The following is a 22,175-nucleotide window of genomic DNA, read 5'->3' on the forward strand; positions in this document are numbered from 1 at the left end:
GAGGGTTTCCCTGGCTAAAGTAGCAGACAGTTAAGCAGCTAGCTCTCTCTTTAGACCTAGTGAAGCTAGTTTGGATTAATTAACTTCCTCTCCCCCAGAACTTGAACTGGACCTTCTTTGAGGGTCGAAGGCTGTTGAACTTTTGTACTCTCCTTTCCTGCGTCTGCCTCCACATTTGATGTGGAAGTGCCAAAATATCAGAGGAGGCCAGACTATGAGATGGTGGCACCAGAAATTTCATGCAAACTTCTTCTCATGAAATTTCCAGCCCAGCTTGGTAGTCAGTGGTTCTGATAAGCATTCCAAAGATCTGAACTGCAGGATTTTTGGTTATCCCGTGACTACAGTTTATAAAGTGATTACTTTATATCTGCTCCTTACTTTTTTCTCTTTTTTTCACCCTGAATATAGACTTATTTAAAAGTCATCTGCAAAGGGGAACATGTTGCTTTCATTCTTTACAGTGTATAAAGGCCTCAAAGGTATTTAGAAATGTTCTGCTTGTTTTTACATTATAAATATCAGGTCTTGTCTACCCTATTTGGTTGGTTGGGTTTTTTGTTTGCTGCAGGATTTCATGGGCAGATGGAAAGCTAGTGAGATTACATTAGTTGTATTAACAGTAGAGTGTAGAGGCTCCATCAGGCCCCGTTGTGCTACCATGTAACTTATGTAGCATGCATAGTAAGATTCTCGGAAGTGCTTACAACCTGAATAGACAAGGATGGAAGAGGAAGTGGAACCAAAGAGATGTGAAGTGACTTGCTTGTGGTCCATGACTGTCTAGTCTCCTGTGGGCTGTAATACTTTGGTTTAATGTACAGGAGGCCAGAGTAGATCCCTTCTGGCCTTAAACTCCGACTCTGGCAAAGCTGTTCAGTGACAGCTGAGAGCAAACCTAGTTCTTAGAATCTCCGCCTAGTGCCTTGTCCCCTAGCCCACACTGCTGTCTGCCACAGGACTGAAATTAGAGCAATGTGAACTGCAGGTATTCTAGTCACTGTTTAAAATTTTTAACTCAAATTTCAAACACTTTGAAGAAAAGCTCTCAACCTTTTTAGGCATTCATGCCGCTTCAATTGAGCAGTGAGTGCCTCCAGTGTAGTTCAGACTCCAAAGAATCCTCCAGCGTAACTAAGAAAGACCAGACTTGATATTCCTGATTTTTCTAAAGTGTAAAAGCAAGAACATTTGCCCTTTATACATCATAAAGTTAAAATTCCTTCCACTTCAGCAGATCACCTTTATACAGCTACCCTGTCTCTCAATATTGTTGAAATAAGCCTTTTGCAGCCACTTGTCCTTTCTTCCATTTTTCTGTCCCTTTTATTTTATTCTTCTTCCCTTTTCTGTTTTAGACCACATTGCGCATATTGTAGAGCTGCTAGGCAGAATTCCAAGGCACTTTGCCCTCTATGGGAAATATTCACAGGAGCTCTTCGATCACCGAGGTAGTATTTTCCCCCACCCTTTCCTCCTCCAGGCACCAGGGATGCAGACAATCAGGAGACGGAGCATCCACACCAGTTTTTTGTTCCATACCAGTCCACCTATTATTGGAGAATAGGGTTTCCCAGGTCCCTGAGTTCCTAGAGTGCTGGGAACTACAATCCAAAGATTCTCCTAATGGGAGAATCAAACTCCGGACTTCATCCATTCCCTCCCAGTTAGTGAAGAAAACCAGAATGAAACGTTTTCCAAATGGAGATGTGCATGCTGCTCTCTCTGTCGGTGTCCAGAGCTGTTGCTCTGTATGGAGTGCCTTGTATTGATATCTGTATGTATGTCTCTCTTCTTTCTGAAATGTTTTGGAACATGCAGATCACATTGCATTGATCATAGAACTTCTGGGGAAAATACCTCGCAAGCTCATTGTGGCAGGAAAATATTCCAAGGAGTTTTTCACCAAAAAAGGTAAAAGGAAACAAGAAGTTTTTTCTAGGACTGCCCTAATGCCTGATGTTGGAACTACCAGGTAACTATAGAACACAGCAAAGCCATAATTTTACATTTTCTGGCTGCTGCACCAAAGATTCCCTCAGGATCAAGGCGCCGATCAGTACGTGTGTTCTTCTCTGGCTACTGAGAGCATACTTCTCATCCCAGCACACAACAACCATAAGTAGGTTGGAGAGCTCTGCTGTAGTCAGTTTGTCAGCTTTATGGGCAGATTTGGCACCATAGCTGAGTTTTTTTTTTTGTTTTGTTTTGTTTTTGTTTTTTAAATCAACTAATGGCTTTAACTTGTTTTTGAGTTCCTTTGTCTACACAGCTTTGCTCAGCTCTTGGCCTACTAGTCTAATTCTACCAGAGCAGCAGTACCCTGTGGTGGTTAATACTGAGAGGTGCTGTTTCAGACCCTAAAGATGGTTCTTGTATCAATTTCTGAAACAATACAAGACTCTTTGTAGAAGCAATACTCTGCTGAGCAGTAGGAAGCTGGCAGAGTTGTGTTAGCCAAGCCAAGAGTCTCTTAATGAGGGTAATACCCTTCTGGCATGATGAGGGCTTTTTAAAGCTAGCTGCTGGTTAAAATGCATCTGTTTTCTCTCCTTTGGGCAGAGCATGATGACTGAAGTTTGTTCGTTCTCTGTGCTGTCAGGCAGCTTTCAGATTTAGCAGTCTGAACAGAAAACACCAGTCTGCTACATACAGTACCTCTCCCCTCAGACTGGTTCTGAGTGCCTCCAAGACTGTACTAGTGACTGCCCTTGTGTTAATATGTGTGTATTATTCAGCTATAGGAACTAATCATGTTGTACTGAAATCGAGAGGCAGAAGTAGGAGAGAAATTGGACTTCCTTGCAAGTACCTTTTCTAAAACTGGCCGAACTCCAAGAGCAGCTTTATAAAAAGTGAAACATGGGTTGTTAAAATTCAGCCGTTTGCACCCCTAGACAGCATTTACCAAAGCAACACTTGAGTCCTAACACCTTGGTAAGCCACTCTGGTACTACTGGTGACTTGCTATTAATGTGTCTGTCTTGGTTTTCAGGTGATCTGAAACACATCACCAAACTGAAGCCCTGGGGCCTTTTTGAAGTTCTGGTGGAGAAATACGAGTGGTCCCAAGATGAGGCAGCTGCATTCACAGACTTCTTATTACCAATGTTGGAGCTGATTCCAGAGAAACGGGCTACAGCTGCTGAGTGTCTCAGGCACCCCTGGCTTAACTCCTAGGGCTTCAACCCAACACCACAGCCCTACACTCTGGTTTACAGCATAGCATACGTACACCCAGCTGTTCCAACTGCCCTTCCCCGGTTCTATTTTTTTCCTTGTTCATTTTCAGTGTGAAGCTCTTCCTTCAAGGCTTCCAAGATTTTAGATAAATTTAACCTGTTCACTTGAGTTTGCTTATATGATTAAGCAGGGACTCTTCTCAGCCAGTGGGCATCCTGTGAGTTTTGCCTTGATTGGGCTTTGCCAAAGATTAATTGACTGACTGGAATACAAAGTTGCCCCAACTCTGTCTCTTCCTTGTTAGTGTAGGCATGAGCTGATCTGCATTAGTGTACGCTGCTCCCTTAACTAAATTACACCCATGGAAGGGTTATGAAGATCTGTGAATCCATCCTTAGCTCACTAACTCCAGGAGTCAGCTACCGCACGTGCAGTGGAAAATTAACAGTAGGATGACACATGGCAGATGATACCTAGATGATAACTCCCATGTGGAACAGAGAGCTTGAAATCCTCCATCCATCCCTAGGTCTGTTCTGTTCCGTTCCTTGGGTGACTTCTGACATTCTTTCCAGTCAAATTTTTCTTTAGTTTTAGCCACATAATCTTATGAAAAAAAGTTGTATTTAAAAACTACTTTTTAGTACCATTATTTTTCCCCAGTGTTCATATTACTTTCTGAATTCAGGGAAACCTGCTATGCTCTCTCAAATGCCTGAGCCCTTGGACTAAAACTTGATATGGGGAATTAAAAAGAAGGCAAAAGCTGGAATTGGTTTAAATGCACCATCTTCAGAATAGATGTGTGCATGCTTTATTTGCAAAGAGGTAGCTGGGCTGCAGGTGGCTCTTCCTAGATATTTGAGTGAGCTGTACCTTTTTTTGCCCATCCTGGCACTTCCTTTGCCTCGCCTGAAGTTGTCATTGCATCAGTGAGCTGTTGGTGTTCAGTTTAGAAAGATGGAATGTACTTTCTCTGATTTTGACCATTTAGTTGCGAAGAGGGGGTGGTGGTACCTGTGTGTCAGTCACACTGTGTTCCCTGACTTCAAAACACCACATTTCCAAAGCTTCATGTAAAGATTTCTACTGTGTTAGCTTGCCTTAGGTGCTAGCCTTTAGAAGTAACTTCCTCAAATAGGATTGCCTTTTATTTTCTGAGGCGATTGAGTACCTGGGGATTAACACAAGGGCAGCTGAAGTAGGCGGGGGAGAATGGTTTGGCTTTTTCCTGTAGACACAGGGTCCGCTTCCGTTTCCTAGAAACGCCTCAGATATGGTGTCCAGTAGAATATAATATGAATTTTTAAACTTCTCAGAGGGGGCTGGGTGTAACAGAGGTTTGTGGGAGTGGTTATTTTAATTCCAAGTTAAAAGCATTGTAGAATTTGCTAGTTTTACGATGGGTCTCTCCTAGGCTTGCCTAGGCTATTACAGATTCATTGCATCTTACTCTAAAGCAAAGTTTTGGCGGGATTGGGACTTGAGTGGCCCTTCCTCACCATGGACCAAACAGGCCTTTGGGATCAAGACGTTCTCAGAGGCTAGAAGCTGCCTCGGGACTCTGGGACTCCCAAAAAGCCAAGCAGGCACTATTTGAGACAATGACACCAAAGCTGCCAGTGAGACTTCCAGGTCACTTTTCTGTGTGTGTGTGAAATCCCAGTTCAGAACAACCTTCCATCCACAAAAGCTGGTGACATTATTTAATCCACTCTAAAGGCATAACCATCTCGCCCTATATTTTCTTGCTTGTCCAGTCTAACACTGACTGAGCCATTAACAAAATCCATACTGCATGTCCACTTAGGAGTTCTTAAATCAGGTTCTCTATGCATAATCTAAGAGTAAAGGAAGTATACCAAAACAGTTTTTAAAACTGCTGAATGATTTTCCTGTAATCTGGAATTCCTTCCCCAGCTCCAAGAGTCACTTCTTTATCTGTTGAAAAGGGATTACAGACAGGACTGGACTGTGTAATACTTACCTTCTGTTTCTATACTGTGAAGACTTTTTGGCAGGATGAATGGAACTTCTGGTGACATCACAGGAGCTCACCCCGCCCTGTGCACTTCCACAACCTGGCTGACCTAAAGGAATGAGATCCTCATAGAGGGATCTGCACGTTTTGGTTCTGAGGCATCCGTTCCCCTGTCACCACCAGAAGAGGGTTTTATCCTCTATCTCTGTTAAAGAGCCAGCTTATGGGTTGAAGACGCGTAGAGGCAGCTGTCAGGATTCAGTCTTGTCCCTTGTGCTTGCTCACTTGGGGTTCACTAAACTTCCAAATTGCCATAAAGTGCTCACTAAAGGATTTGTACTTGCTGTGTCCGTCTAAAACCTGAAGGAAAATACATTTTTATTCTTTCTACTTGAGTGCATTGTCTTTTTTCTTTGTAAATGCAGTCCAATAAAACAGATTATTTAATAACCCACACCTATTCTATTCCTGATATGTTCCCTCTCTAACTTGTTCATTCAGAGCCATTCTCTGTCCGTTGATTTTTGTATTCTGCTGGAGTACGGGGTAAGGTTAACATATTTAGTCTTGAGACCCCATTAACATGCAGTTTTCTGTGATCTTGGTAGATCAAATCACAATTGATAGCAAAATCTTTATTTTGCTAGCTGCTAAAAGAAAATATGAAGACACAACTTTGCTATAATATTGCCCCCTTTAAATTGCCATGTGCCAAACTGTCATCTTTTCCAATGTAATAATCCCTTTATCAGTCTCTTCTGCCTTCCCTAATAGGAGCCTTAACTGAGGCTTCTAGAGCTTTCCTAACTGTAAAAGAAGCGTGAAATTGGACGATATGGGTGCTGCATTGCTGGAACTGACCTGGTTTCTAGCAGCCATAAGGAAACAAATATTAAATTGTACTTGGCTATGTAAAATTGGGATTTAGATCCGGTGATGCTGTCTTTAAGGTCCCCAGATCAGAAGAGATCACCCTCCTGCACAAGTTGCAGAATCTGAATATGCTGAAGACTGCTGCAGGTGGGTGTTCATAGTGCGACATGAACTAGTAGCTAAATCAGATTATGCAGGGGCTTCCAACAATGCGGTGAATTGAGCTGATTGTAACTGACATCATCTGCTATAGTGAAAATGATCTGAATTGCCTGCTATGTCATACTGGATGCCTGACAGATTTGTACCAGAAAAAAGGCTTCACCATGTTTTGCCTTCAGTGTTGCTCAAGATGGTGTGAGAGGAATTGTGGAGCCAGTTGAGTCCTAAGGCCAATTTTCCCTGCACATTAATCCAGTTGCTGAATTATTTTGTTAGCTGAACTTTGTCTTTGTCTGAGTCTCGTTTTGTGGGTAATTTCAAGGGGCAGCAGTACAGAAAAAGCCAGTTGAGGGCTTTGTTGGAATGTGGGTGTTTAATGGTTTCCAGTCTAGAACAGTACTCAAGATCACAGGAGAAGAAGCCGGGTAAGAAGTAAGTTTTCCAAGGACACTAGCACAAAATCAAAGCACTGCAACTTTGCCTTTTATTCAGCATTTTTTTTCTTGAAACAAGTCAGTACAAAAAGTGATAAAAGTAGATAAAGCAAATACTGCCCTTCCCCCCCACCCCAACTTGGTATGGGTTCATAAAATCCCATGTTGTCCCACTCAATAACTGATGGAGTGCCTCCATCCAAATAAACTCCACGAGGGTGGCAAGTATACAGCAGTCCCTTGCATGGAATTTCTATGGATCTTCTCAAGAAAGTTTGTAGTGAGAATAGTTACTTTAAAATGACTTTTATGAAAAAAGCATAGATGTCCCTGGGAAGAGAAGGAAAGGGTTAGAATTTGACAAAACTAATTTGAAATAGATCAACATGGGTTTCTTCTTCAATCCCCTTCTGTGCAGTAAGTTATGGCTCCTTTAGTGCCATGAGGTAAAAGCAAAGATTCGTGGTTTCACATATAACTAAAAGCAATGGGAATACGGTACCGAAATCCAAATATTACCACTGATCTCTTAGGAATCCTCCAAAATGTACTTAAATTACATAGACTTGGAACAAGTTTGGAAGTAGTTTCAATTGGTTACTTACGGTGGTGGTCAGCTTCTTCAATCATTGCCTTCCTCTGTAAAACAAAGAATTGTCTTTATACTATGATGAGTGGAAGTGTAACGGAAAGAACAAGAGCAACTGTATTCAAAAGTTGCATTAGTTTCACATTTGAAGGGAAAAGGTGTCCTCTTTCAGGAGATGGGAGTGGATCATGCCCCACTGTATGCTGATCATGGGCCAGCCTCATACAGCATTTAATTACTAATGCAATCTTCCCACGTTTATTTAATAGATGTGGAAATGGACTAGCTCCTGCCTGAGGCTTGCCTTAACATTTATATAGTTAATACACAATGCTCGCATGCTTCAGAAAGCAAATGCTGTTTGCATGATGGATAGTGGGGAATAATGCTGGATACTAATTCATTACCATGTGCTTTTCACACATGCAACCTGGAGTGCTCAATGAGATAGCAATCTCACCACTACTAAGATGAAATACAAGTCTTACGACCCCTGTAATCAATTTCATCCCTGCATAAAATGAGCTGATGGTTTCTCTGTCATCCCTGGTCTATTGTCTTCACTGGTGTTAATTGTCATGTATGGACAATCGGGCATTATGTAGAAACCACCAGCTCACTGGGTAACATCTGCCTTCTGCTGCATGATGGGCCTAGAGGCTGTTAAGGGGGGGCGGAGTACTGATTACTATAAAGCAATTAACCAGGTAGCCGCAACAGAAGCCTGACCCTTCCTTTCTTTACTGCAGGAACCTAACTGATCTTGTTCTTTAGTATCCCTTCCCCTTTAATTCCCATCCCTAGCACTGTCCAGGTCACTGTAATGCACACTTACCACCATTGTATCTGGATCCAATGGGCATGGGAGAAAGCTCTGGTTTTATGGGTGGCAGGGACCTGTAACGGTTTTTTATGTACTCTATAACTGGTGAGCGGGAATTGCAGGGAGAGAGAACAACTTGGGACTTGGCCCTAGGCCATTACCTTTATTTTCTACTTTGAAATCATCTGGGAGGAGGTTGTCCTGCCGGTTCCCTAGAACAAAGGCCAGGAAGGAAAGGATGAGGGCGTCAAGGATCCCGATGATGCAGAGGATGAAGGCCCAGCGCACCGTGCATGCCCCTAGTGTGTACTTGTCCGTTTTGTCCCCGCACATGCGCTTCACTTCACTGGAATCCCAACCATCAGGGTAGATCAGGCAACCTATCATTAGGCCAGCAGCTGCAGAGAAAGAAACGCTGTTTTGATCACAGGTCACATGGTGGTAATGCTACTGCCATCTTGACAGGAGCTGGTTGAAAGCATCCTGCAGACAGCTCCAGGAATGTGGGTTAATCCTGTTTTAATGAATTCTGTCTGCCCACTCCCCTTTCCACAAAAGTTCAGCAAGTGCTTTCCTAGCTTTTAAGTGAAGTTTCTGTGAGCATCTTCTCCTAGAACCTTAATGATCAATTAGCATCATTCAGGGCTTGAATGTATTCCTGGAAGCTAACGGAAGGGCTGTTGCTGCTCACAGTGCAGGATCTGGCCCTTGCTCGGAATAGAACCAATACTGTCCCAGTTATGTGCCATGCCAACTTAACCACCAGCTCAAATAGCAAGCTGTGAACTAAATGAAAATCATGAAAGACTGAATAAATGTCAGAAAATCATTTAAACTCTTCTGTGCCTCAGTTCTGCATAGCTGATGAAATGGAGAGGAAAGCTGCCTCTGTGAAGCTCTGTTTCTTGGCTGACAAATGCCCTATAAAGTTGTTTCTACATTCTACATCATCAGTACCAGAAACACACTCAAAGACTGAGTGGTGCTAAATCATTTGTTAAAATGTTTTAACTCTGGTCTCCGGCTCACGCAGCTATAGTTATGTAGTTCAGACTCTTAGCAAGCACTCTGATTAGTCTATGACCCCAAACCATCTTACAGTAATAATTACACTAGAAATACATGATGCAAGTCTCAAAGTGCTCCACTGGGGTGGCTATTTATCTTTCGATCTTGCAGGTGGAGACGTGAGGCACAGAGGTGGAAAGAGTAAAGACTCTGAAGCTCTAGCACTAAGATTTGTAGTGGGGGGTGAGGTGTAATTGGGTTAACACACGGCAATTGTAGTTGTGCATCCAGAGAGCAGCGTTGACGTGATCTCACTTTCCTGGAGCCTAGTTATATGTAACCAAGGACGTGTCTAAGCAGAGAAGTTGTCCAAGTGTAGCTAAAAGCACGGTTAAAAGTGGTACAACATCCACCCGCCCCTCCCGTGTGGATGAAGTTGTAGCAATATAAAGGTGCCTTATACCAGTGTAGTTGATTTCCATCTGGGACGGCGAAGGAGCTAAGCCAGTGTGAGGTACCTTTATCCCCATATAATTATCCACATTGGGGGTTGTACCAGTGTAACTATTTTGGTTAAAATTGCATCCCTCACCAAGCCAGTCATACCGGTGCAAAATGGTGAGACCAGATCTATATTACAAATGTCTGCCAGTCTAGCTATGCTGAGCAGGGGCGTGCAGTGCGCTGGGAGTGCAGACGGACATAGCTGTGCCAGCAGAAGCCCCGGGTAGGTAGGTAGTTATTCTTGCATAACTGCTTTCAGCAAAGTGCTCCTAATATAGGCCTGGCTTTAGACTAAGTCTGATCTCATTTTGTGTTTATCCGCGTGTGTACACAGCTGCTTTCAGCTGTCCTCACTGCCATGAATGAGCTGGGAAGGGGTTCGTGACACACAGGGCTGGGCTGTCTAACCGTTTGTAGCAGAGAGAGGCTGTGTCTCCAGGAGCACAATGCTCTTCGAGAAAGGAAATGCTGCTGCAAAATCTCCCATTAACTTTGTTGCCTTGGCAACGCCCTTCCACTCCTGCAGGAATATGCAACAGCGCCATCTCAGTCCCTACTAACATCAGATTTTCAGTGGACTGGTTCGAGCTGGGGAAACTTGTATGACCGTGCGTTTAACCTGTACTGGGCTAACTTCCACCCAGGTGCGTCATCATTGCAGCCCAGTGGATCGAAGACCAGATTAATTTTGAAGTGGGTTCCAGTTGAAATCCCAAGACGGTCGACGCCTTCTGTGAACATTCAGCTATCCCACCCCTAGGAGTGCACACGCCCATCGTCTGAGCCGTTCCTGGCCCTGCGCTGCTTTCGCTCCCGTGCTGTGTCTGAGTGTGGAACACTTCTGGCGCTGTTACAGTGCACGCAGCACTGGCTTAGTTTTTCCTTTTCATCCATGGAGCTTGTCTGCCGAAGTGCCAAAGCTGCCCCACTTCTAACCTCTGCTGCTCAGTGCTGCATATACGTCCTGAAGAGTCAGTACAGGTGACTCTTGGCCACTAGCCTGAAGTGTAGGATGCCTGGGTCCTAGTCCCCGTTTGCCACTGGCTGCTTGTAAAGTAATGGGCGGGGGCAGCAGCTGTAGGGTTTAATTTTTGAGTACTTGATATGTTTGTACAGTGCCTAACGCAACGCGGGTGCTCCTGGCATCAAGGTGAAGAATACTTTGAGATGAAGAGTCTTCTACAATGGGGGGTGGCGAGGCAGAGCTCAGTGCCCCCACGAAGGATTCCTTGTATTCTTCACCACAAGCTCCTTGTCTCTATTTCAGGGTCTCCTGCAATTCCCTCCACTCTCCCTCCCTGTGCCTGGGGCTCTTTCTGTCTCCTATGTCCCCATCCTATTCAATTTGTCTCCCAGTTTTCCTCCTCTGGTCCAGGGGCTTTCCCCGGACAAACAGGGGAATGCAATCAAGCTGAGAGTAGGGCCCTGCAAACTTGGCCCAACACGTGCAAAAGATTGTCACTGTTATGTTCAGGCATTTGCTGTTCTGTTTGGCCAGAGGTCTTGGCCGGTTGCCTGGATGAGTATGCAACGAGGGCCTTGCCATGGTTAAATTAACAAATCAGCTCTGTAAGCACTTCAGCAGAGGGCTTCTCTTTTCTGATGTGTGAAAACCTCGCACAGTGATTCAGTTGGAGCTCCTATGCTACCCTAACACACACACTGCTGCAGTGCATTCCTCAAAATGTCCATCTAAGGCTCCGAGCAAAACCTTTAGAAAGCAACGTCCTGAGCAGCTTGAAAGAGACTTCGCTCGCCCAGCTCTCCGGCTCTGGGCCGATGTTACGTTTGTACGATGTCTGGCACAATGGAGCATTGCAGCCTATGGGTGCAACTGCAATATCCATCACAAATCCACATCCGATACAAATTAAATGCACATCGTTCATCCAAAAACGTGCACTTCCCTCATGCGCTGCAGCAGTGTTACTGCACCGAGAGCTCTGGAATGAGAAACAATTGATCTCCGAGGTGCATGCCCTCTCTCCTGAGACGTGCGGCAAATGCTTCCCTGAAGCAGCTGCACGCTCGTGGTTATTGTCCTTTGATATACTGCCTGTTTAAATTCGGGTGCAGCAGGTGACAGCGGGTTAGCAGCAGCACCATCCATCTCTCTTGCTGTTGAGTGGTGTAAAGATGCCACTGTTGCCCCATTTCTAACCACAAGCGCGCACACACACACACCTTCTCTGCAGCCACCATCTCTCTCTGTCACTGGGAACGCCATAGGCCAGAGAATGCTCTCAGGACCATCAATGGCTGCTGCCTGGCAACCGTTTGCTCAGGTTTTTTTTCAAAGGTTTGCAGGGGGGAGCACAGCAGCAAGGGCACACTGCATCTTATTGGCTTTCCATAAGCCATTTCTCTTCATTTAGCAGCTGTGTCTTCTAGTACACTTCATTATCTTCCTCTGCAGCTCAACATGGAGCGGGAGGGCGAAGGCTGGGGAAGCTTTAAAGGAATACCTACATCTCGGACTGAGATGTGAGCCTCATACAAATAAATAGAGGCACCAGGTTCTCCCAGTTCCATCCCACCACTCATGCCCTTGTTCCACCCACCCCTAAAATAATGGGCCTGCCGGTGACTGCTCAGTCTGAACATTGGAACGGCCATCTTGGGTCCGACCAATTGTCCATCTGGCCCCATATCCTCTCTCTGACAGTGACCAAGGCCAGGTGCTTCATAGGGAATGAACAAAACACGTCAATTAACAAGTGATCCATCCCCTGTCGTGCAGTCCCAGCATCTGGCAGTCAGAGGCTAGCGACACCCAGAACATGGGGTCATGTCCCTGACCATCTTGGCTAATAGCCATTGACGGACTTATCCTCCCTGAACTTAGCTAATTCTTTTTTTGAACCCTGTTATACTTTGGCCTGTACAACCTCCCGAGGCACTGAGTGCCACAGATTGGCTGTGTGTTGTGTGAAATACTTCCTCATGTTTGTTTTAAACCTGCTGCCTATTAATTGCTTGTCGTATGTGAAGGAGCAAATAACACTTCCTCATTTACTTTCTCCACACTAGTCATGATTTTATAGACCTCTATCATATCCCCCATCCCACCCCAGTCATCTCTTTTTCAAGATGAACAGTCCCAGTTTTTTTAATCTCTCCTTATTCAGAAGCTGTTCCATAGCCCTAACCAACTCTAATGTATCTTTTTTGAGATGAAGGGACCAGATCTACACACAGTACTCAAAGTGTGGCTGTACCCTGGATTTACAGAGTGGCATTATGATATTTACTGTCTGATTATCCATCCTTTTCCTAACGGCTCCTAACAGTCTGTTAGCTTTTTGACTGCTGCTGCACACTGAGTGGATGTTTTCAGAGCACTATTCACAATGACTCCACGATCTCTTTCTTCAGTGGTAACAGCTAATTTAGACCCCATCATTTCGTCTGTATAGTAGGGATTATGTTTTCCAGTGTGCATTACTTTCCATTTATCAACATTGAATTTCATCCACCCTTTTATTGCCCAGTCACCTAGTATTGTGAAATCCTTTTGTAATTCTTCAGTCTGATTTGGATTTAACTATTTTAAGCAATTTAGTATCATCTGCAAACTTTGCCACCTCACTCCTTCCCCTCTTTTCCAGACCATTTATGAATATGCTGAACAGCACTGGTCCCAGTACAGACCCCTGGGGCACCCTACTATTTACCTCTCTCAGCTGTAGAAACTGACCATTTATTCCTACCCTTTGTTTCCTGTCTTTTAACCAGTTACTGGTTCAGGAAAGGTCCTTCCCTTTTAATCCCATGACTGCTTACTTTGCTTAAGAGCCTTTGGTGTGGCTCCCTGAAAGTCCAAGTACATTATATCCACTGGATCACCCTTATCCACATGTAGTGACCTCCTCAAAGAATTCTAATGATTGGAGAAGCATGATTTCCCTTGATAAAAGCTGTGTTGATTCTTCCTCAACATAACGTGTTCATCTATGTGTCTGATAATTCTGTTCTATTTGCCTGGTACTGAAGTTAGGTTTATTGGCCTGTGATTGCCTCTGAAGCCTTTTTAAAAATTGCCATTACATTAGCTATCCTCCAGTCATCTGGAACAGAGGCTGATTTAAGCAATAGGTTACATACCACCGTTAGTAGTGCTGCAACGTCATATGCGAGTTGGTTCAGAACTCCTGGGCAATACCCTTTGGTCCTGGTGACTTATTACTGTTCAGTTTATCAATTTGTTTGTTTGTTCCTCTATCAACGAACACCTGAGTCTGGCACAGTTCCTCAGATTTGTCCCCTCGGAAGAATGGCTCAGCTATGAGCTTCTGCAAGGTGGTCTGGTGCAGGAAACCATCTGTATTTCTAATGTATCTGCTATGCTGGGTAGCACAGAGCAGTCTCTTTCAAACAAGAACAGCTGCTCCAACATCAGTGGAGTTTGTTCTGCTCCTCATAGACATGAACCTATCCTTGATCTCAAAGAGCGATGCGCCCACACGGGTGTGGCGTACTTCTCACGAGGAGCCGCACTATGGAGTCTTTTTGCACTCTGAGTGCTTATACAAGCAGTCCACTGACTCTGCACACCACTGTGAATAGAGACCCCACAAACCGGCCTTACGTGGTCCCAAGCAAGTCCACCAACTCATTGCTCTGACTAACTCACTAGAAATAGTTTATTCCACCCTAAGGTCTTGTTAATTTCTCCAGGATTCTCTCTGTAACAGTGGTTCAAACGCTTGCCTTTTGTGCTGTTAGGACAGTTTTGACAAGCGGCTGTGCGCGGTACGAAGGTAGAAGAAAGGAATGGAGTTAAGTGAATAAGGCACCGTAGAGGCTAATGGAATTGGCTGAGAATGCCATGCTCAGCAGCTGTTGTGTGTGCTGTCACATGACCCGCGTGGCTCTCCGTTCAAAGGCTGTTATATGACCAACAGTCCCAGATCTTACAGACTTTGAGGCCAGATGGTACCATCTAGTTTGACCTCCTGCACATTGCAATCCACACTCAAGGCACGCCCCTATCCTGCTCTCTCACTGAATTCAAGACAAGAAAAAAAATTAAGAGGGTAGGAGAAAGGAAAGATTACCTCCAGCTTTCACAGGCGAGGAGACCAGGGGCCCAGAAAGATTGTGCGAGCTTGGACAAGTGTGGCAGAGAGGCCTCTTGGTGGTTCGCTATTGTGTCAGCAACTCGCGTCAGGCCTGACGTACTCATTGCACCCCAACTCAGTGTTGTCATGATATTTACCCAAAAGGTGGCCCGTAATATATCAGTGGAACATTTGGAACTCACTGATCATTAATATTCTTGCATGATGTATGCATGGTAAACCCGCAAAGGGCTTTATCGATATGTGCCCCAAATATATTCTTAATATGGATTGTCATGCACTACCTAAGCCCTTCCTGTTCCAGACAGAGGCATGTGGTTCTGCCTGCTTGAATGTGTCTCCAATGTAAATTAAACCAGGTGTGACCAAAGGCAAAGAAAAGCCCATTTATGTGCAAGGTCAACAAAACCTTTAGGAGAGCAAGTGGGGAAAGATGGTGACTTAACAGTCCCACCGGGGGATGGTGACTGCACCCCCGGGAAGCCTTCCTGCCTCTTGAAGCAGGGCCTGTGAAATCTGGGAAAATATAAGGAGAGAGAAAAAGCCATTCTGGTACCCATCACTTGGGGGACTAAAGGCTCCAGAGCTCTTGAAATCGCAGAACATTGGTTGAAGGATCTGAGAACTGAGTTTAGGTGAGTAACCTGCTTAGGCAAAGATTGTAACTTGCTGAAATTACATTTCAGTGTTAGAAGCCTATTTTTATTTTGTTTGTTTGTAGCCCTTTTTAGCTTTGTTCCTTTTCCTTGGCATCACTTAAATCTATGCCTTTTTGATTAACGAACTTGCTTTACTTTGAATAATAACCAACACCAAGCTGTGATTGAAATGAGTGTTTTGTCAAACCACAGTTAAATTAATGAGCTGCTGTTGACTGTCTCTTTAAAGGAGCAGTGAATTTAACTTCTGTGTGTTCCAGGAGAGGGTTGGACACTACAGGGCAGATGGTTTGGGGGAAATTTTGGAGCAGGGGAGTGTTAGGGTGATCCTGCAAAAAGTAACTGTGATGTGGAAGTTAGGATGTGACCATGCTTGTAGGCTGGCTGTGGGTATCAGGGTTATGAGCTGTGGAAGAATGACATTTAAGCCACCCAGAGTTGCAGAGCAGGTAGTGACACAACACAATACCTTACCGGCCTGAGTTGGTCTCCAAAGCATCACAACAAACCACTTAGAGTCTGTGACAGAGTCACAGAATTGAACCCAGGTCATCTGAGTCTCAGCCTTAACCACAGGACCATCCTTCCTCTCAACCTCTTGTTCCTATTTTCCCATCAGTTGTTGCTGGAGCCTTTTATCTCTGCTTGGGTCCTGACCATGACCGCCACATAAAGATGTGAGAGAGAAATCTGATAGAAGCCACAGGCTCTGTCCATGGTGCTTACACAAACTCTATTGCAGATAGGGAGAAAGCCAGCGCTCAGTACTTCCAGGGCTGATCAGCTGGGCTAGGACTGCGGATTAGACTGGTGGCTGCTTGACAACTAGACCCAGATTGCGACTCGGTCAGCAGAGACAACAGAGGCTGGTGAAAGGCTGAGGTGGTTTGGAGGCAGGCATATGCCTCAGGAGAACAAAACAACGTCAGCTGTTAGGAGAGGAAGGTTGGCTATGTGGTTAAAGTGCTCAGATAATCTTGGTTCAATTCCTATCCTGCCACACACTGCCCGGGTGCCTTGGGCAAATCACTTAGGCCAAGATTTTCCAAAGTGACAAGTGGGTGCCCACCCTGGTTTTCAGTAAGTGCTCTGACACCAACCCCCTTCAAGTTTCTCACAGCGAGCACCCAAAGCCACTCATCACTTTGGAAAATCTCGGCCTTAATCTCTGTGGGCCTTAGCTCTCTATCTGTAACGTGGGGCTATTCATGCTCCCTTTGTCTTTTCTCCTTCAGTTGTAATTGCCTCAGCACCGGGATTCTCTGCTGTCTGGTTGTACTGGCCGGGTGGGGCCTCTGATCTACTTTCCTGCAGGGAATACATGAGGCTAGGAGGCTGTGGAACAGTCTACCGTGGGACTTGTTGGAAATGGCATGGCTTGAAATATTTAAAACTAGACTGGGCAAAGCCCTAAACATACAGCCTCTCAAGAAGAGTTGTGCACAGGATAGGGAGAGGTGGTGTGGGTGGGATTGGACAATCTCATGGCTTCCTTATAGCCTCACCCCTCTTCATGGATGAGTTTGATGTGCGTCTGCTCTAGGGACCCCCCACTAGGAAGGAAATCTGAGTGTGCTGGAAACACGCGTTCGCTACGAAAGCTCGGGTAAGGCATCTCCAGGGCGTGTTTGCTAGCAGCCGGCTCAGGCACAGCCTGAAACCTTATCTTCATCACAGGATGTCCAATGGCCAAGCCCAAATCATCCCTCAGTTCCAGCACAATAATGTGCTAGTCCTTCTTGCAGGGAGTTAAAAGCAAAGTTGCTGTCCTGTGTGTATTTGTTGTATTGGGATGGGAAGGTAATAACTTTTAGCCTCCATATTTCTTCTTTGATTGTATGGAGGAGAGAGGTGGCTGGCTGTAGTCATATCCCAAGCCCTTCTTTAACTTAATGAGATAAATGCTTTATTTTACTAAAGAGATTGAACTCTCTCACCCTGTTTCTCTCGAGCGCTAATTATTTAAAGCCACGTGTCACCTGAGCACAGCACAGATCTTAACCTTTCCCTCTCCACTCTGTCTGCCTACAGAGGGAAAAGATAGTGAGAAGGGACTAAGCCTTTGCTGCTTTCTTCAGAAAACCGGGCTCTTTTCCATGGGCCCTAGTGTTCCCCGTGTGTCATATTAAAAGCAGCAGCAGCATCTCGCTGTGGCAGAGATTGCTAACGTCCCTGCTGTAAAGACTGAGCAGCTCCAGCGCTTTGCTCTGCTTGTGCCAATGTGGCTCGGAAGGCTCTCCAAACTGGTACTGCCTCCTGGTGCTCCCACCCCACACAGGGCCATCGCTTTTCTATTTCCTTCTGGGGAACAAAATACTTGCAGTTGTTCTAGCAGAAGCACAGCATGCCTATCAAGACGGGTTGGACGGCTCCAGAGCCCTGCCTGCCCCTTAACTTTTGCGCTCAGAAGTGTGCTGTAGTAGACTTACTTATTTTCTGAGGCGGTTAATATATGTTAAACATTTTACCCCTCCTCCACCAACCATAGACGAGCCTGAATTCTGGTCTGGGGCCAGTGAAAGTCTGACAGCTCTGGCCTGAGCTGAGCTTCAGTCGGAGGAGGGGACTTCAGCGTGAAAATGCCACACGGTTCTGCTAGTTCACCTCACTCCCCACGCACCAGCCCCGCAGCTGTTGTCTCGCTGGGTCTCCCAGGAGTGAGAGGCTGCCTGTGCTGCTGACTCTTAGCAGGGGTGAGCGTTTTGTCACGCGTGCAAACGAAAAGGGGAACGTCACGGTTTTCAGAGGAGGTCTAAGGCAGGATGTGAAGCCAAGGGGGAACACTAGCACCTTCTGCGTCCCTCTCCCCATTATATTTATCCTGTCTGATCAATAGCTTCCCTCTAGTGAGAGAATACATAAGGAATTGCTACCACACACCTCCAGGCCAGCAAACTTTTGGCTGCTCAGGTTCCTTGGACTTTTGAGCGGTTTCTAAGCCTCTTATCTGGATCTTCGAGTTTATTTCCTTTAGACTAGTTGGAATCAGCGGCTCACTTAAGGGCCACAGTCAGCTCTGCTGCAGTGCCATGTCCTGCAGGGGCCTTCCACCCGTGAGGAAGCTGAGCCGACTTTCTCTGTCTCCATGGCATTTTCGCCACCAGCCTGCTGAGCTGAGCGGGAACCGTAACAGGATGCAGCCTTTCGCCATCAATGTTTCAGGAGCGGGGAGTGGGGGAGGATTGGATTTCAGCAGCTTCTCACTGAGGCAGGGAAAGCATGCAGACGTCACGATGGCCCTTGCCTCTCAGCACTAGCATTGCTGGCAGGGTGTAATTAGCCGTAATTCCACCCACTAAACCCCGGCTAAGCTGAGTGGGTTGGGTAGCCTGGAAAGTTGTTATCCTTTTCCAAGTGTCACGATAAGAGGCATGCCCTCGTTTCTGATGTGCTGGGGAAATAAAAGGACTCCTGACCAGCAGTGGCTGTAAATTGTCTCGCTATATTAGTCTGCTCACACTTATCTCCTACCTGACCTGGCACCTGCTTGCCCCGTGGTCGCTCCTATCTGCGTCCATCTATGCCCACTTTAGGGGGATAATTTGATGTCCAATAATGCTTGCGTTACTGCAAGCCAATCAAGTCCCATACCTCAGAGCTGCAGGCAACTGCCATAGGAGGGGGAGAGAATTTTTTCCCCCATGCACAGAATTGCACCTCTTGTTGGGTGCCTAAGGGTTTTGCTCCATATTCTGCCTTCCTCTAAAGCATCCCTTATTGGCTTCTGCAGTGCACAGGGAGGCTTAGTGCATGAACAGTCTGAGCTAATATGGCAAATCTTAATCTCATGTCCCATTCTAACTCATGCAGCCCTTTTGTTCTCTGCCAGCCAGGAAAGAATTACAGGGCATGCGTTTTAGTAGTAGTGAACTACCCCATCTCCCCCGGCACAGAGGTACCAGTGCGAGAGGTGGGTCCTCTCTGTGTCAGGCCCACATTCATTCCTGCTGGGGGGTTTTTAGGACTTTCTCACCTGTTTGTTGAATTGAAAAGGATTTTATCTTTCTGCTCGAAGTTGCACAGGAGAACCACACGCTTGCTTCTGAAAGCATCATTCATTCCAGAATTCGCCTGGCCTCCCAAGCTGATGTTTCTCTGAGCTGGCTCCTACCTTACAGAACTAAACTTTGGGTCAGATGTGCTCCGTGGAAAAGTGCCCTACTCCATGCCTGGCGTTGCTGAGAGAGCCCATTTAGTACAGTGCTTCTCATGATGACTCAAGTATTGGAATGTAGCCCTTTATTTCTGCCTAAAGCACAGCTAGCTCCAGCTAAACTTTGAGCTGGGAGCCTGTCTGAGCTCTTCTTCCTTTCATGCTTCAGCAGGTGCAGCTAATGCACCCACAAGAGCATTGTTTACCTATGTGCAATGAGTTTCATAGGGCTCAGCCCACTTCTCTAGGGCCGGTGTCCATGTGGAAAAACCACCACCTCCCTTGGCCCTAAATGGCAGGATGATGATACTGACCTCCTTTGCGAAGCGTTTTGAGATTTACAGATGGGAAGTGCCATATAAGAGCTACGTATTATTATTGGCTGTCTCAGCCGGGACCCTAATGAGTGTGTGGCTCAGGAAGACTAAACTATCTTCTTCCTCCATGATGTCACTCTGTGAGGGCAGGAATGAGGCACAAGACTAGGGCAATAGGGGGGATCTCAAATGCCTGGATGGGCCTGTTGTAGGGCTAGGGAGGAGAGCAGGTTCTAACTCTGTCCGTCTGGCTCCTTTCACAAGCATTTCATAGACCCAACAGTAGGGGAAAAAATACAAAGTAAGTTTCTCTGTTCAGTCTGCAGTTGCCCATCCTTTATATTGCTCCCCACACCACGGGGTGTTTCCTGATCTCAGATGGAGCCTGTAGAGGCTATGGTAACACACAGAGTCATAAGCATTGACTCTAGTCCAGGGTGCATTTCTGCACCTGGGAATGGAGTGGTTGTACCCCCTGGAACCCCACGACCTCCTCACCTGCTGCCAGCTGCATCCAGGCGCAGATTTTGTAGACAGTGGCTGCGTTGCAGAAGAAGAAGAGGCTGAAGCAGAGGATGCAGCCGATGATGAGGAAGGTGGAGATGCCCACGAAGAACATGGCCGTTTTGAAGGCGCTGGAGGGGATGGTGCCGAAGTCCAGGGGGCTGCCCTTGCAGATGAGCTCCCCGGTCAGGGCGTTGCCAATGCAGTAGGAGAAGAGGCCGAAGTAGCCGGCCTGCGGGGTGTCGATGCTGTCGCCGATCCAGTAGGGCTGGATGAAGCTCACCACCATGATGATGGCGAAGCAGAGCGTGAAGAGCGCCCACAGCACCCCCATGGCCCGGGCGTTCCGCACGTAGTTGGTGTGGTAGATCCGGGCCGCTTCTTGCGCTGGCAGCATCTTCCCCATGGTGTGGGTGGAGGCTGGGGCTGCCTTGCTGGGTGGGGGGGGCTTGCTCCTGGGGGGCACCTGGCTTGGGCTGTGGGGCAGGGGCCTCCCTCCCGGGGCTGACAGTCAAAGGGGCCGAGCGCTCGCCAGGGAAATCAGTGGGGCTGGAGGGGGCCCTGCACCCCCCACACACACCCCCAGGGGGCGGCTCTGGCCCCAAAGCCCCCTGGCCAGGCCCCAGCTGTGGGGCTCAGGCTCCGAGTCCAGCTGCTGGGCTCCAGCCCCACTCTCCGTGTCCGGCCGGCCGGGGGGGTGCCCGGCTCCCAGCCGCGCTCCAGGGGGGACCAGCCGCTTCGCCCCGGCGCCGGCCCGTGGGCGGCTCCCGGCGCCGCTGCCTCCGCCTCCGCGTCCGGCCCCGCCTGCCCCTTCCTTCCCCAGCCCCGCCTCCGGCCGCGGCGCGGCCCCCTGCTCCTCCCCGCCGCCCCCTGCTCCTCCCCGCGGCGCCCTGCGCCCAGGCGGGCTCCGGGAGCGCTGCTCAGCACCGCGGAGAGCGCCCGCGGGGCAGCCGCCCGGCCCGGCCCGGCCACGGGGGGTAGGAGGCGGCGGTTCCTCGCCTTGGGGGGGCAGGGCAAGGGGCTGCCCCGCGGGGAACCCTGAGCCCTTTGGTGTGATCCTTACACCCTCGTTAGCCCGTCATTTTAGGCCTCCCCCCCGCCTGATTGCGACCCCGGGAGCATTACCCCGGGTGGGGATTGGATGGAGACATCTAGAGTGCGGGTAAGCCCCAGGAGCCCTTGGCACATCTCCCTGCCCCTTCGTGCACCCAGGCCCCTGGGCCACCTCCCCTGCCCTCCCGCCCAGCCAGGCCCCCACCTCCCAGGCTGGCTCTTCCCCCCCCCCCAGCAGGGTCCATCATCCTCTGCAAATCTGATGGGGGACCCTTCACCTGCCAAAGCAACCCATCAGGGACTAGCCCCTTAATGGGGGGGAAGGGGGGGAGATGTGCCTAAAACACCCACTCCATCCCCCAGGAAATCTACACGAGGGAGGAAAGGAGGGGGGAACCAGCCAACCAGCTCTTGCGGGCTGTAGGGAGAAGGACAGGGCGTTTATAGGGCCAGATCATCAGTTGGGGGGAATCGCCGCAGCGCCACTGAAGTTAATGGTTCATTTAGCCCAGCAGAGACTCTGGCCTATAATCAGAGCACTGACTGTATATACGGTGCCGTTCGTATGTTTTAGTGCTGGATTGACCATCCCAGGCGGGGAAGTCTTGTTTAGCCACAGATCAGATACAATGCGGGCACCACCTGTCAGTTTTCTCCTTCTTATTCAGCCAAGCTGCTCCTCACCTAGCTGTAACTAAACCGGCAATTTTGGGGAAAAATCTTCCGCCATTGCACTAGCTTCAATAGTGGTAGCACATCACTGGCCACAGCACTGGTGCGAGTGGTAGTTCAGACAGGCTAGCATGCTCACCACTGTCTCATCTAACCCTGCTCTGACATAGTGGTGAAGT

At 47.4% G+C, this 22,175-nt stretch overlaps 2 protein-coding genes across 3 annotated transcripts in view; one reads left to right on the top strand and one right to left on the bottom strand.

Annotated features, from left to right (window-relative positions):
* Nucleotides 1-5,554, top strand: part of SRPK1 (SRSF protein kinase 1) — a 46,710-nt gene extending 41,156 nt beyond the window's left edge. Inside the window, exons 15-17 of one of the 2 annotated variants that reach the window (XM_067531890.1) lie at nucleotides 1,359-1,451; nucleotides 1,822-1,914; nucleotides 2,996-5,554. In XM_067531890.1, coding sequence (XP_067387991.1) covers nucleotides 1,359-1,451; nucleotides 1,822-1,914; nucleotides 2,996-3,180 — 371 coding nt within the window. In that variant the 3' untranslated portion in view covers nucleotides 3,181-5,554. The remainder of the gene's footprint in view (nucleotides 1-1,358; nucleotides 1,452-1,821; nucleotides 1,915-2,995) is intronic. The other variant, XM_067531889.1, reaches the window with a different exon arrangement.
* Nucleotides 5,555-6,740: 1,186 nt separating this feature from the next.
* LHFPL5 (LHFPL tetraspan subfamily member 5) lies at nucleotides 6,741-20,696 on the bottom strand. The gene is made up of 4 exons (XM_067531618.1): nucleotides 20,266-20,696; nucleotides 8,207-8,443; nucleotides 7,239-7,272; nucleotides 6,741-6,963 (listed from the first exon to the last, which is right to left on the bottom strand). Exons 1-3 carry the CDS (start codon nucleotides 20,675-20,677, stop codon nucleotides 7,256-7,258), a joined length of 666 nt encoding a protein of 221 aa, XP_067387719.1. The 5' UTR covers nucleotides 20,678-20,696; the 3' UTR covers nucleotides 6,741-6,963; nucleotides 7,239-7,255.
* Between the last annotated feature and the right edge of the window lie 1,479 nt (nucleotides 20,697-22,175).

The sequence above is a fragment of the Emydura macquarii genome, unplaced genomic scaffold (assembly GCF_026122565.2).
Source record: "Emydura macquarii macquarii isolate MOO-44397 ecotype Brisbane River unplaced genomic scaffold, CSIRO-AGI_Emac_v2 contig_3220, whole genome shotgun sequence".
Classification (NCBI taxonomy): Eukaryota; Metazoa; Chordata; order Testudines; family Chelidae; genus Emydura; species Emydura macquarii.

What these genes read in the sequence shown, in the direction of transcription:
- LHFPL5 (XM_067531618.1), bottom strand. Translation starts at nt 20,677, where the DNA reads ATGGGGAAGATGCTGCCAGCGCAAGAAGCGGCCCGGATCTACCACACC. An exon ending in CTGGATGCAGCTGGCAGCAG is followed by an intron (nt 8,444 to 20,265) that starts GTGAGGAGGTCG and finishes CTTTCTCTGCAG; the next exon opens with CTGCTGGCCTAATGATAGGT.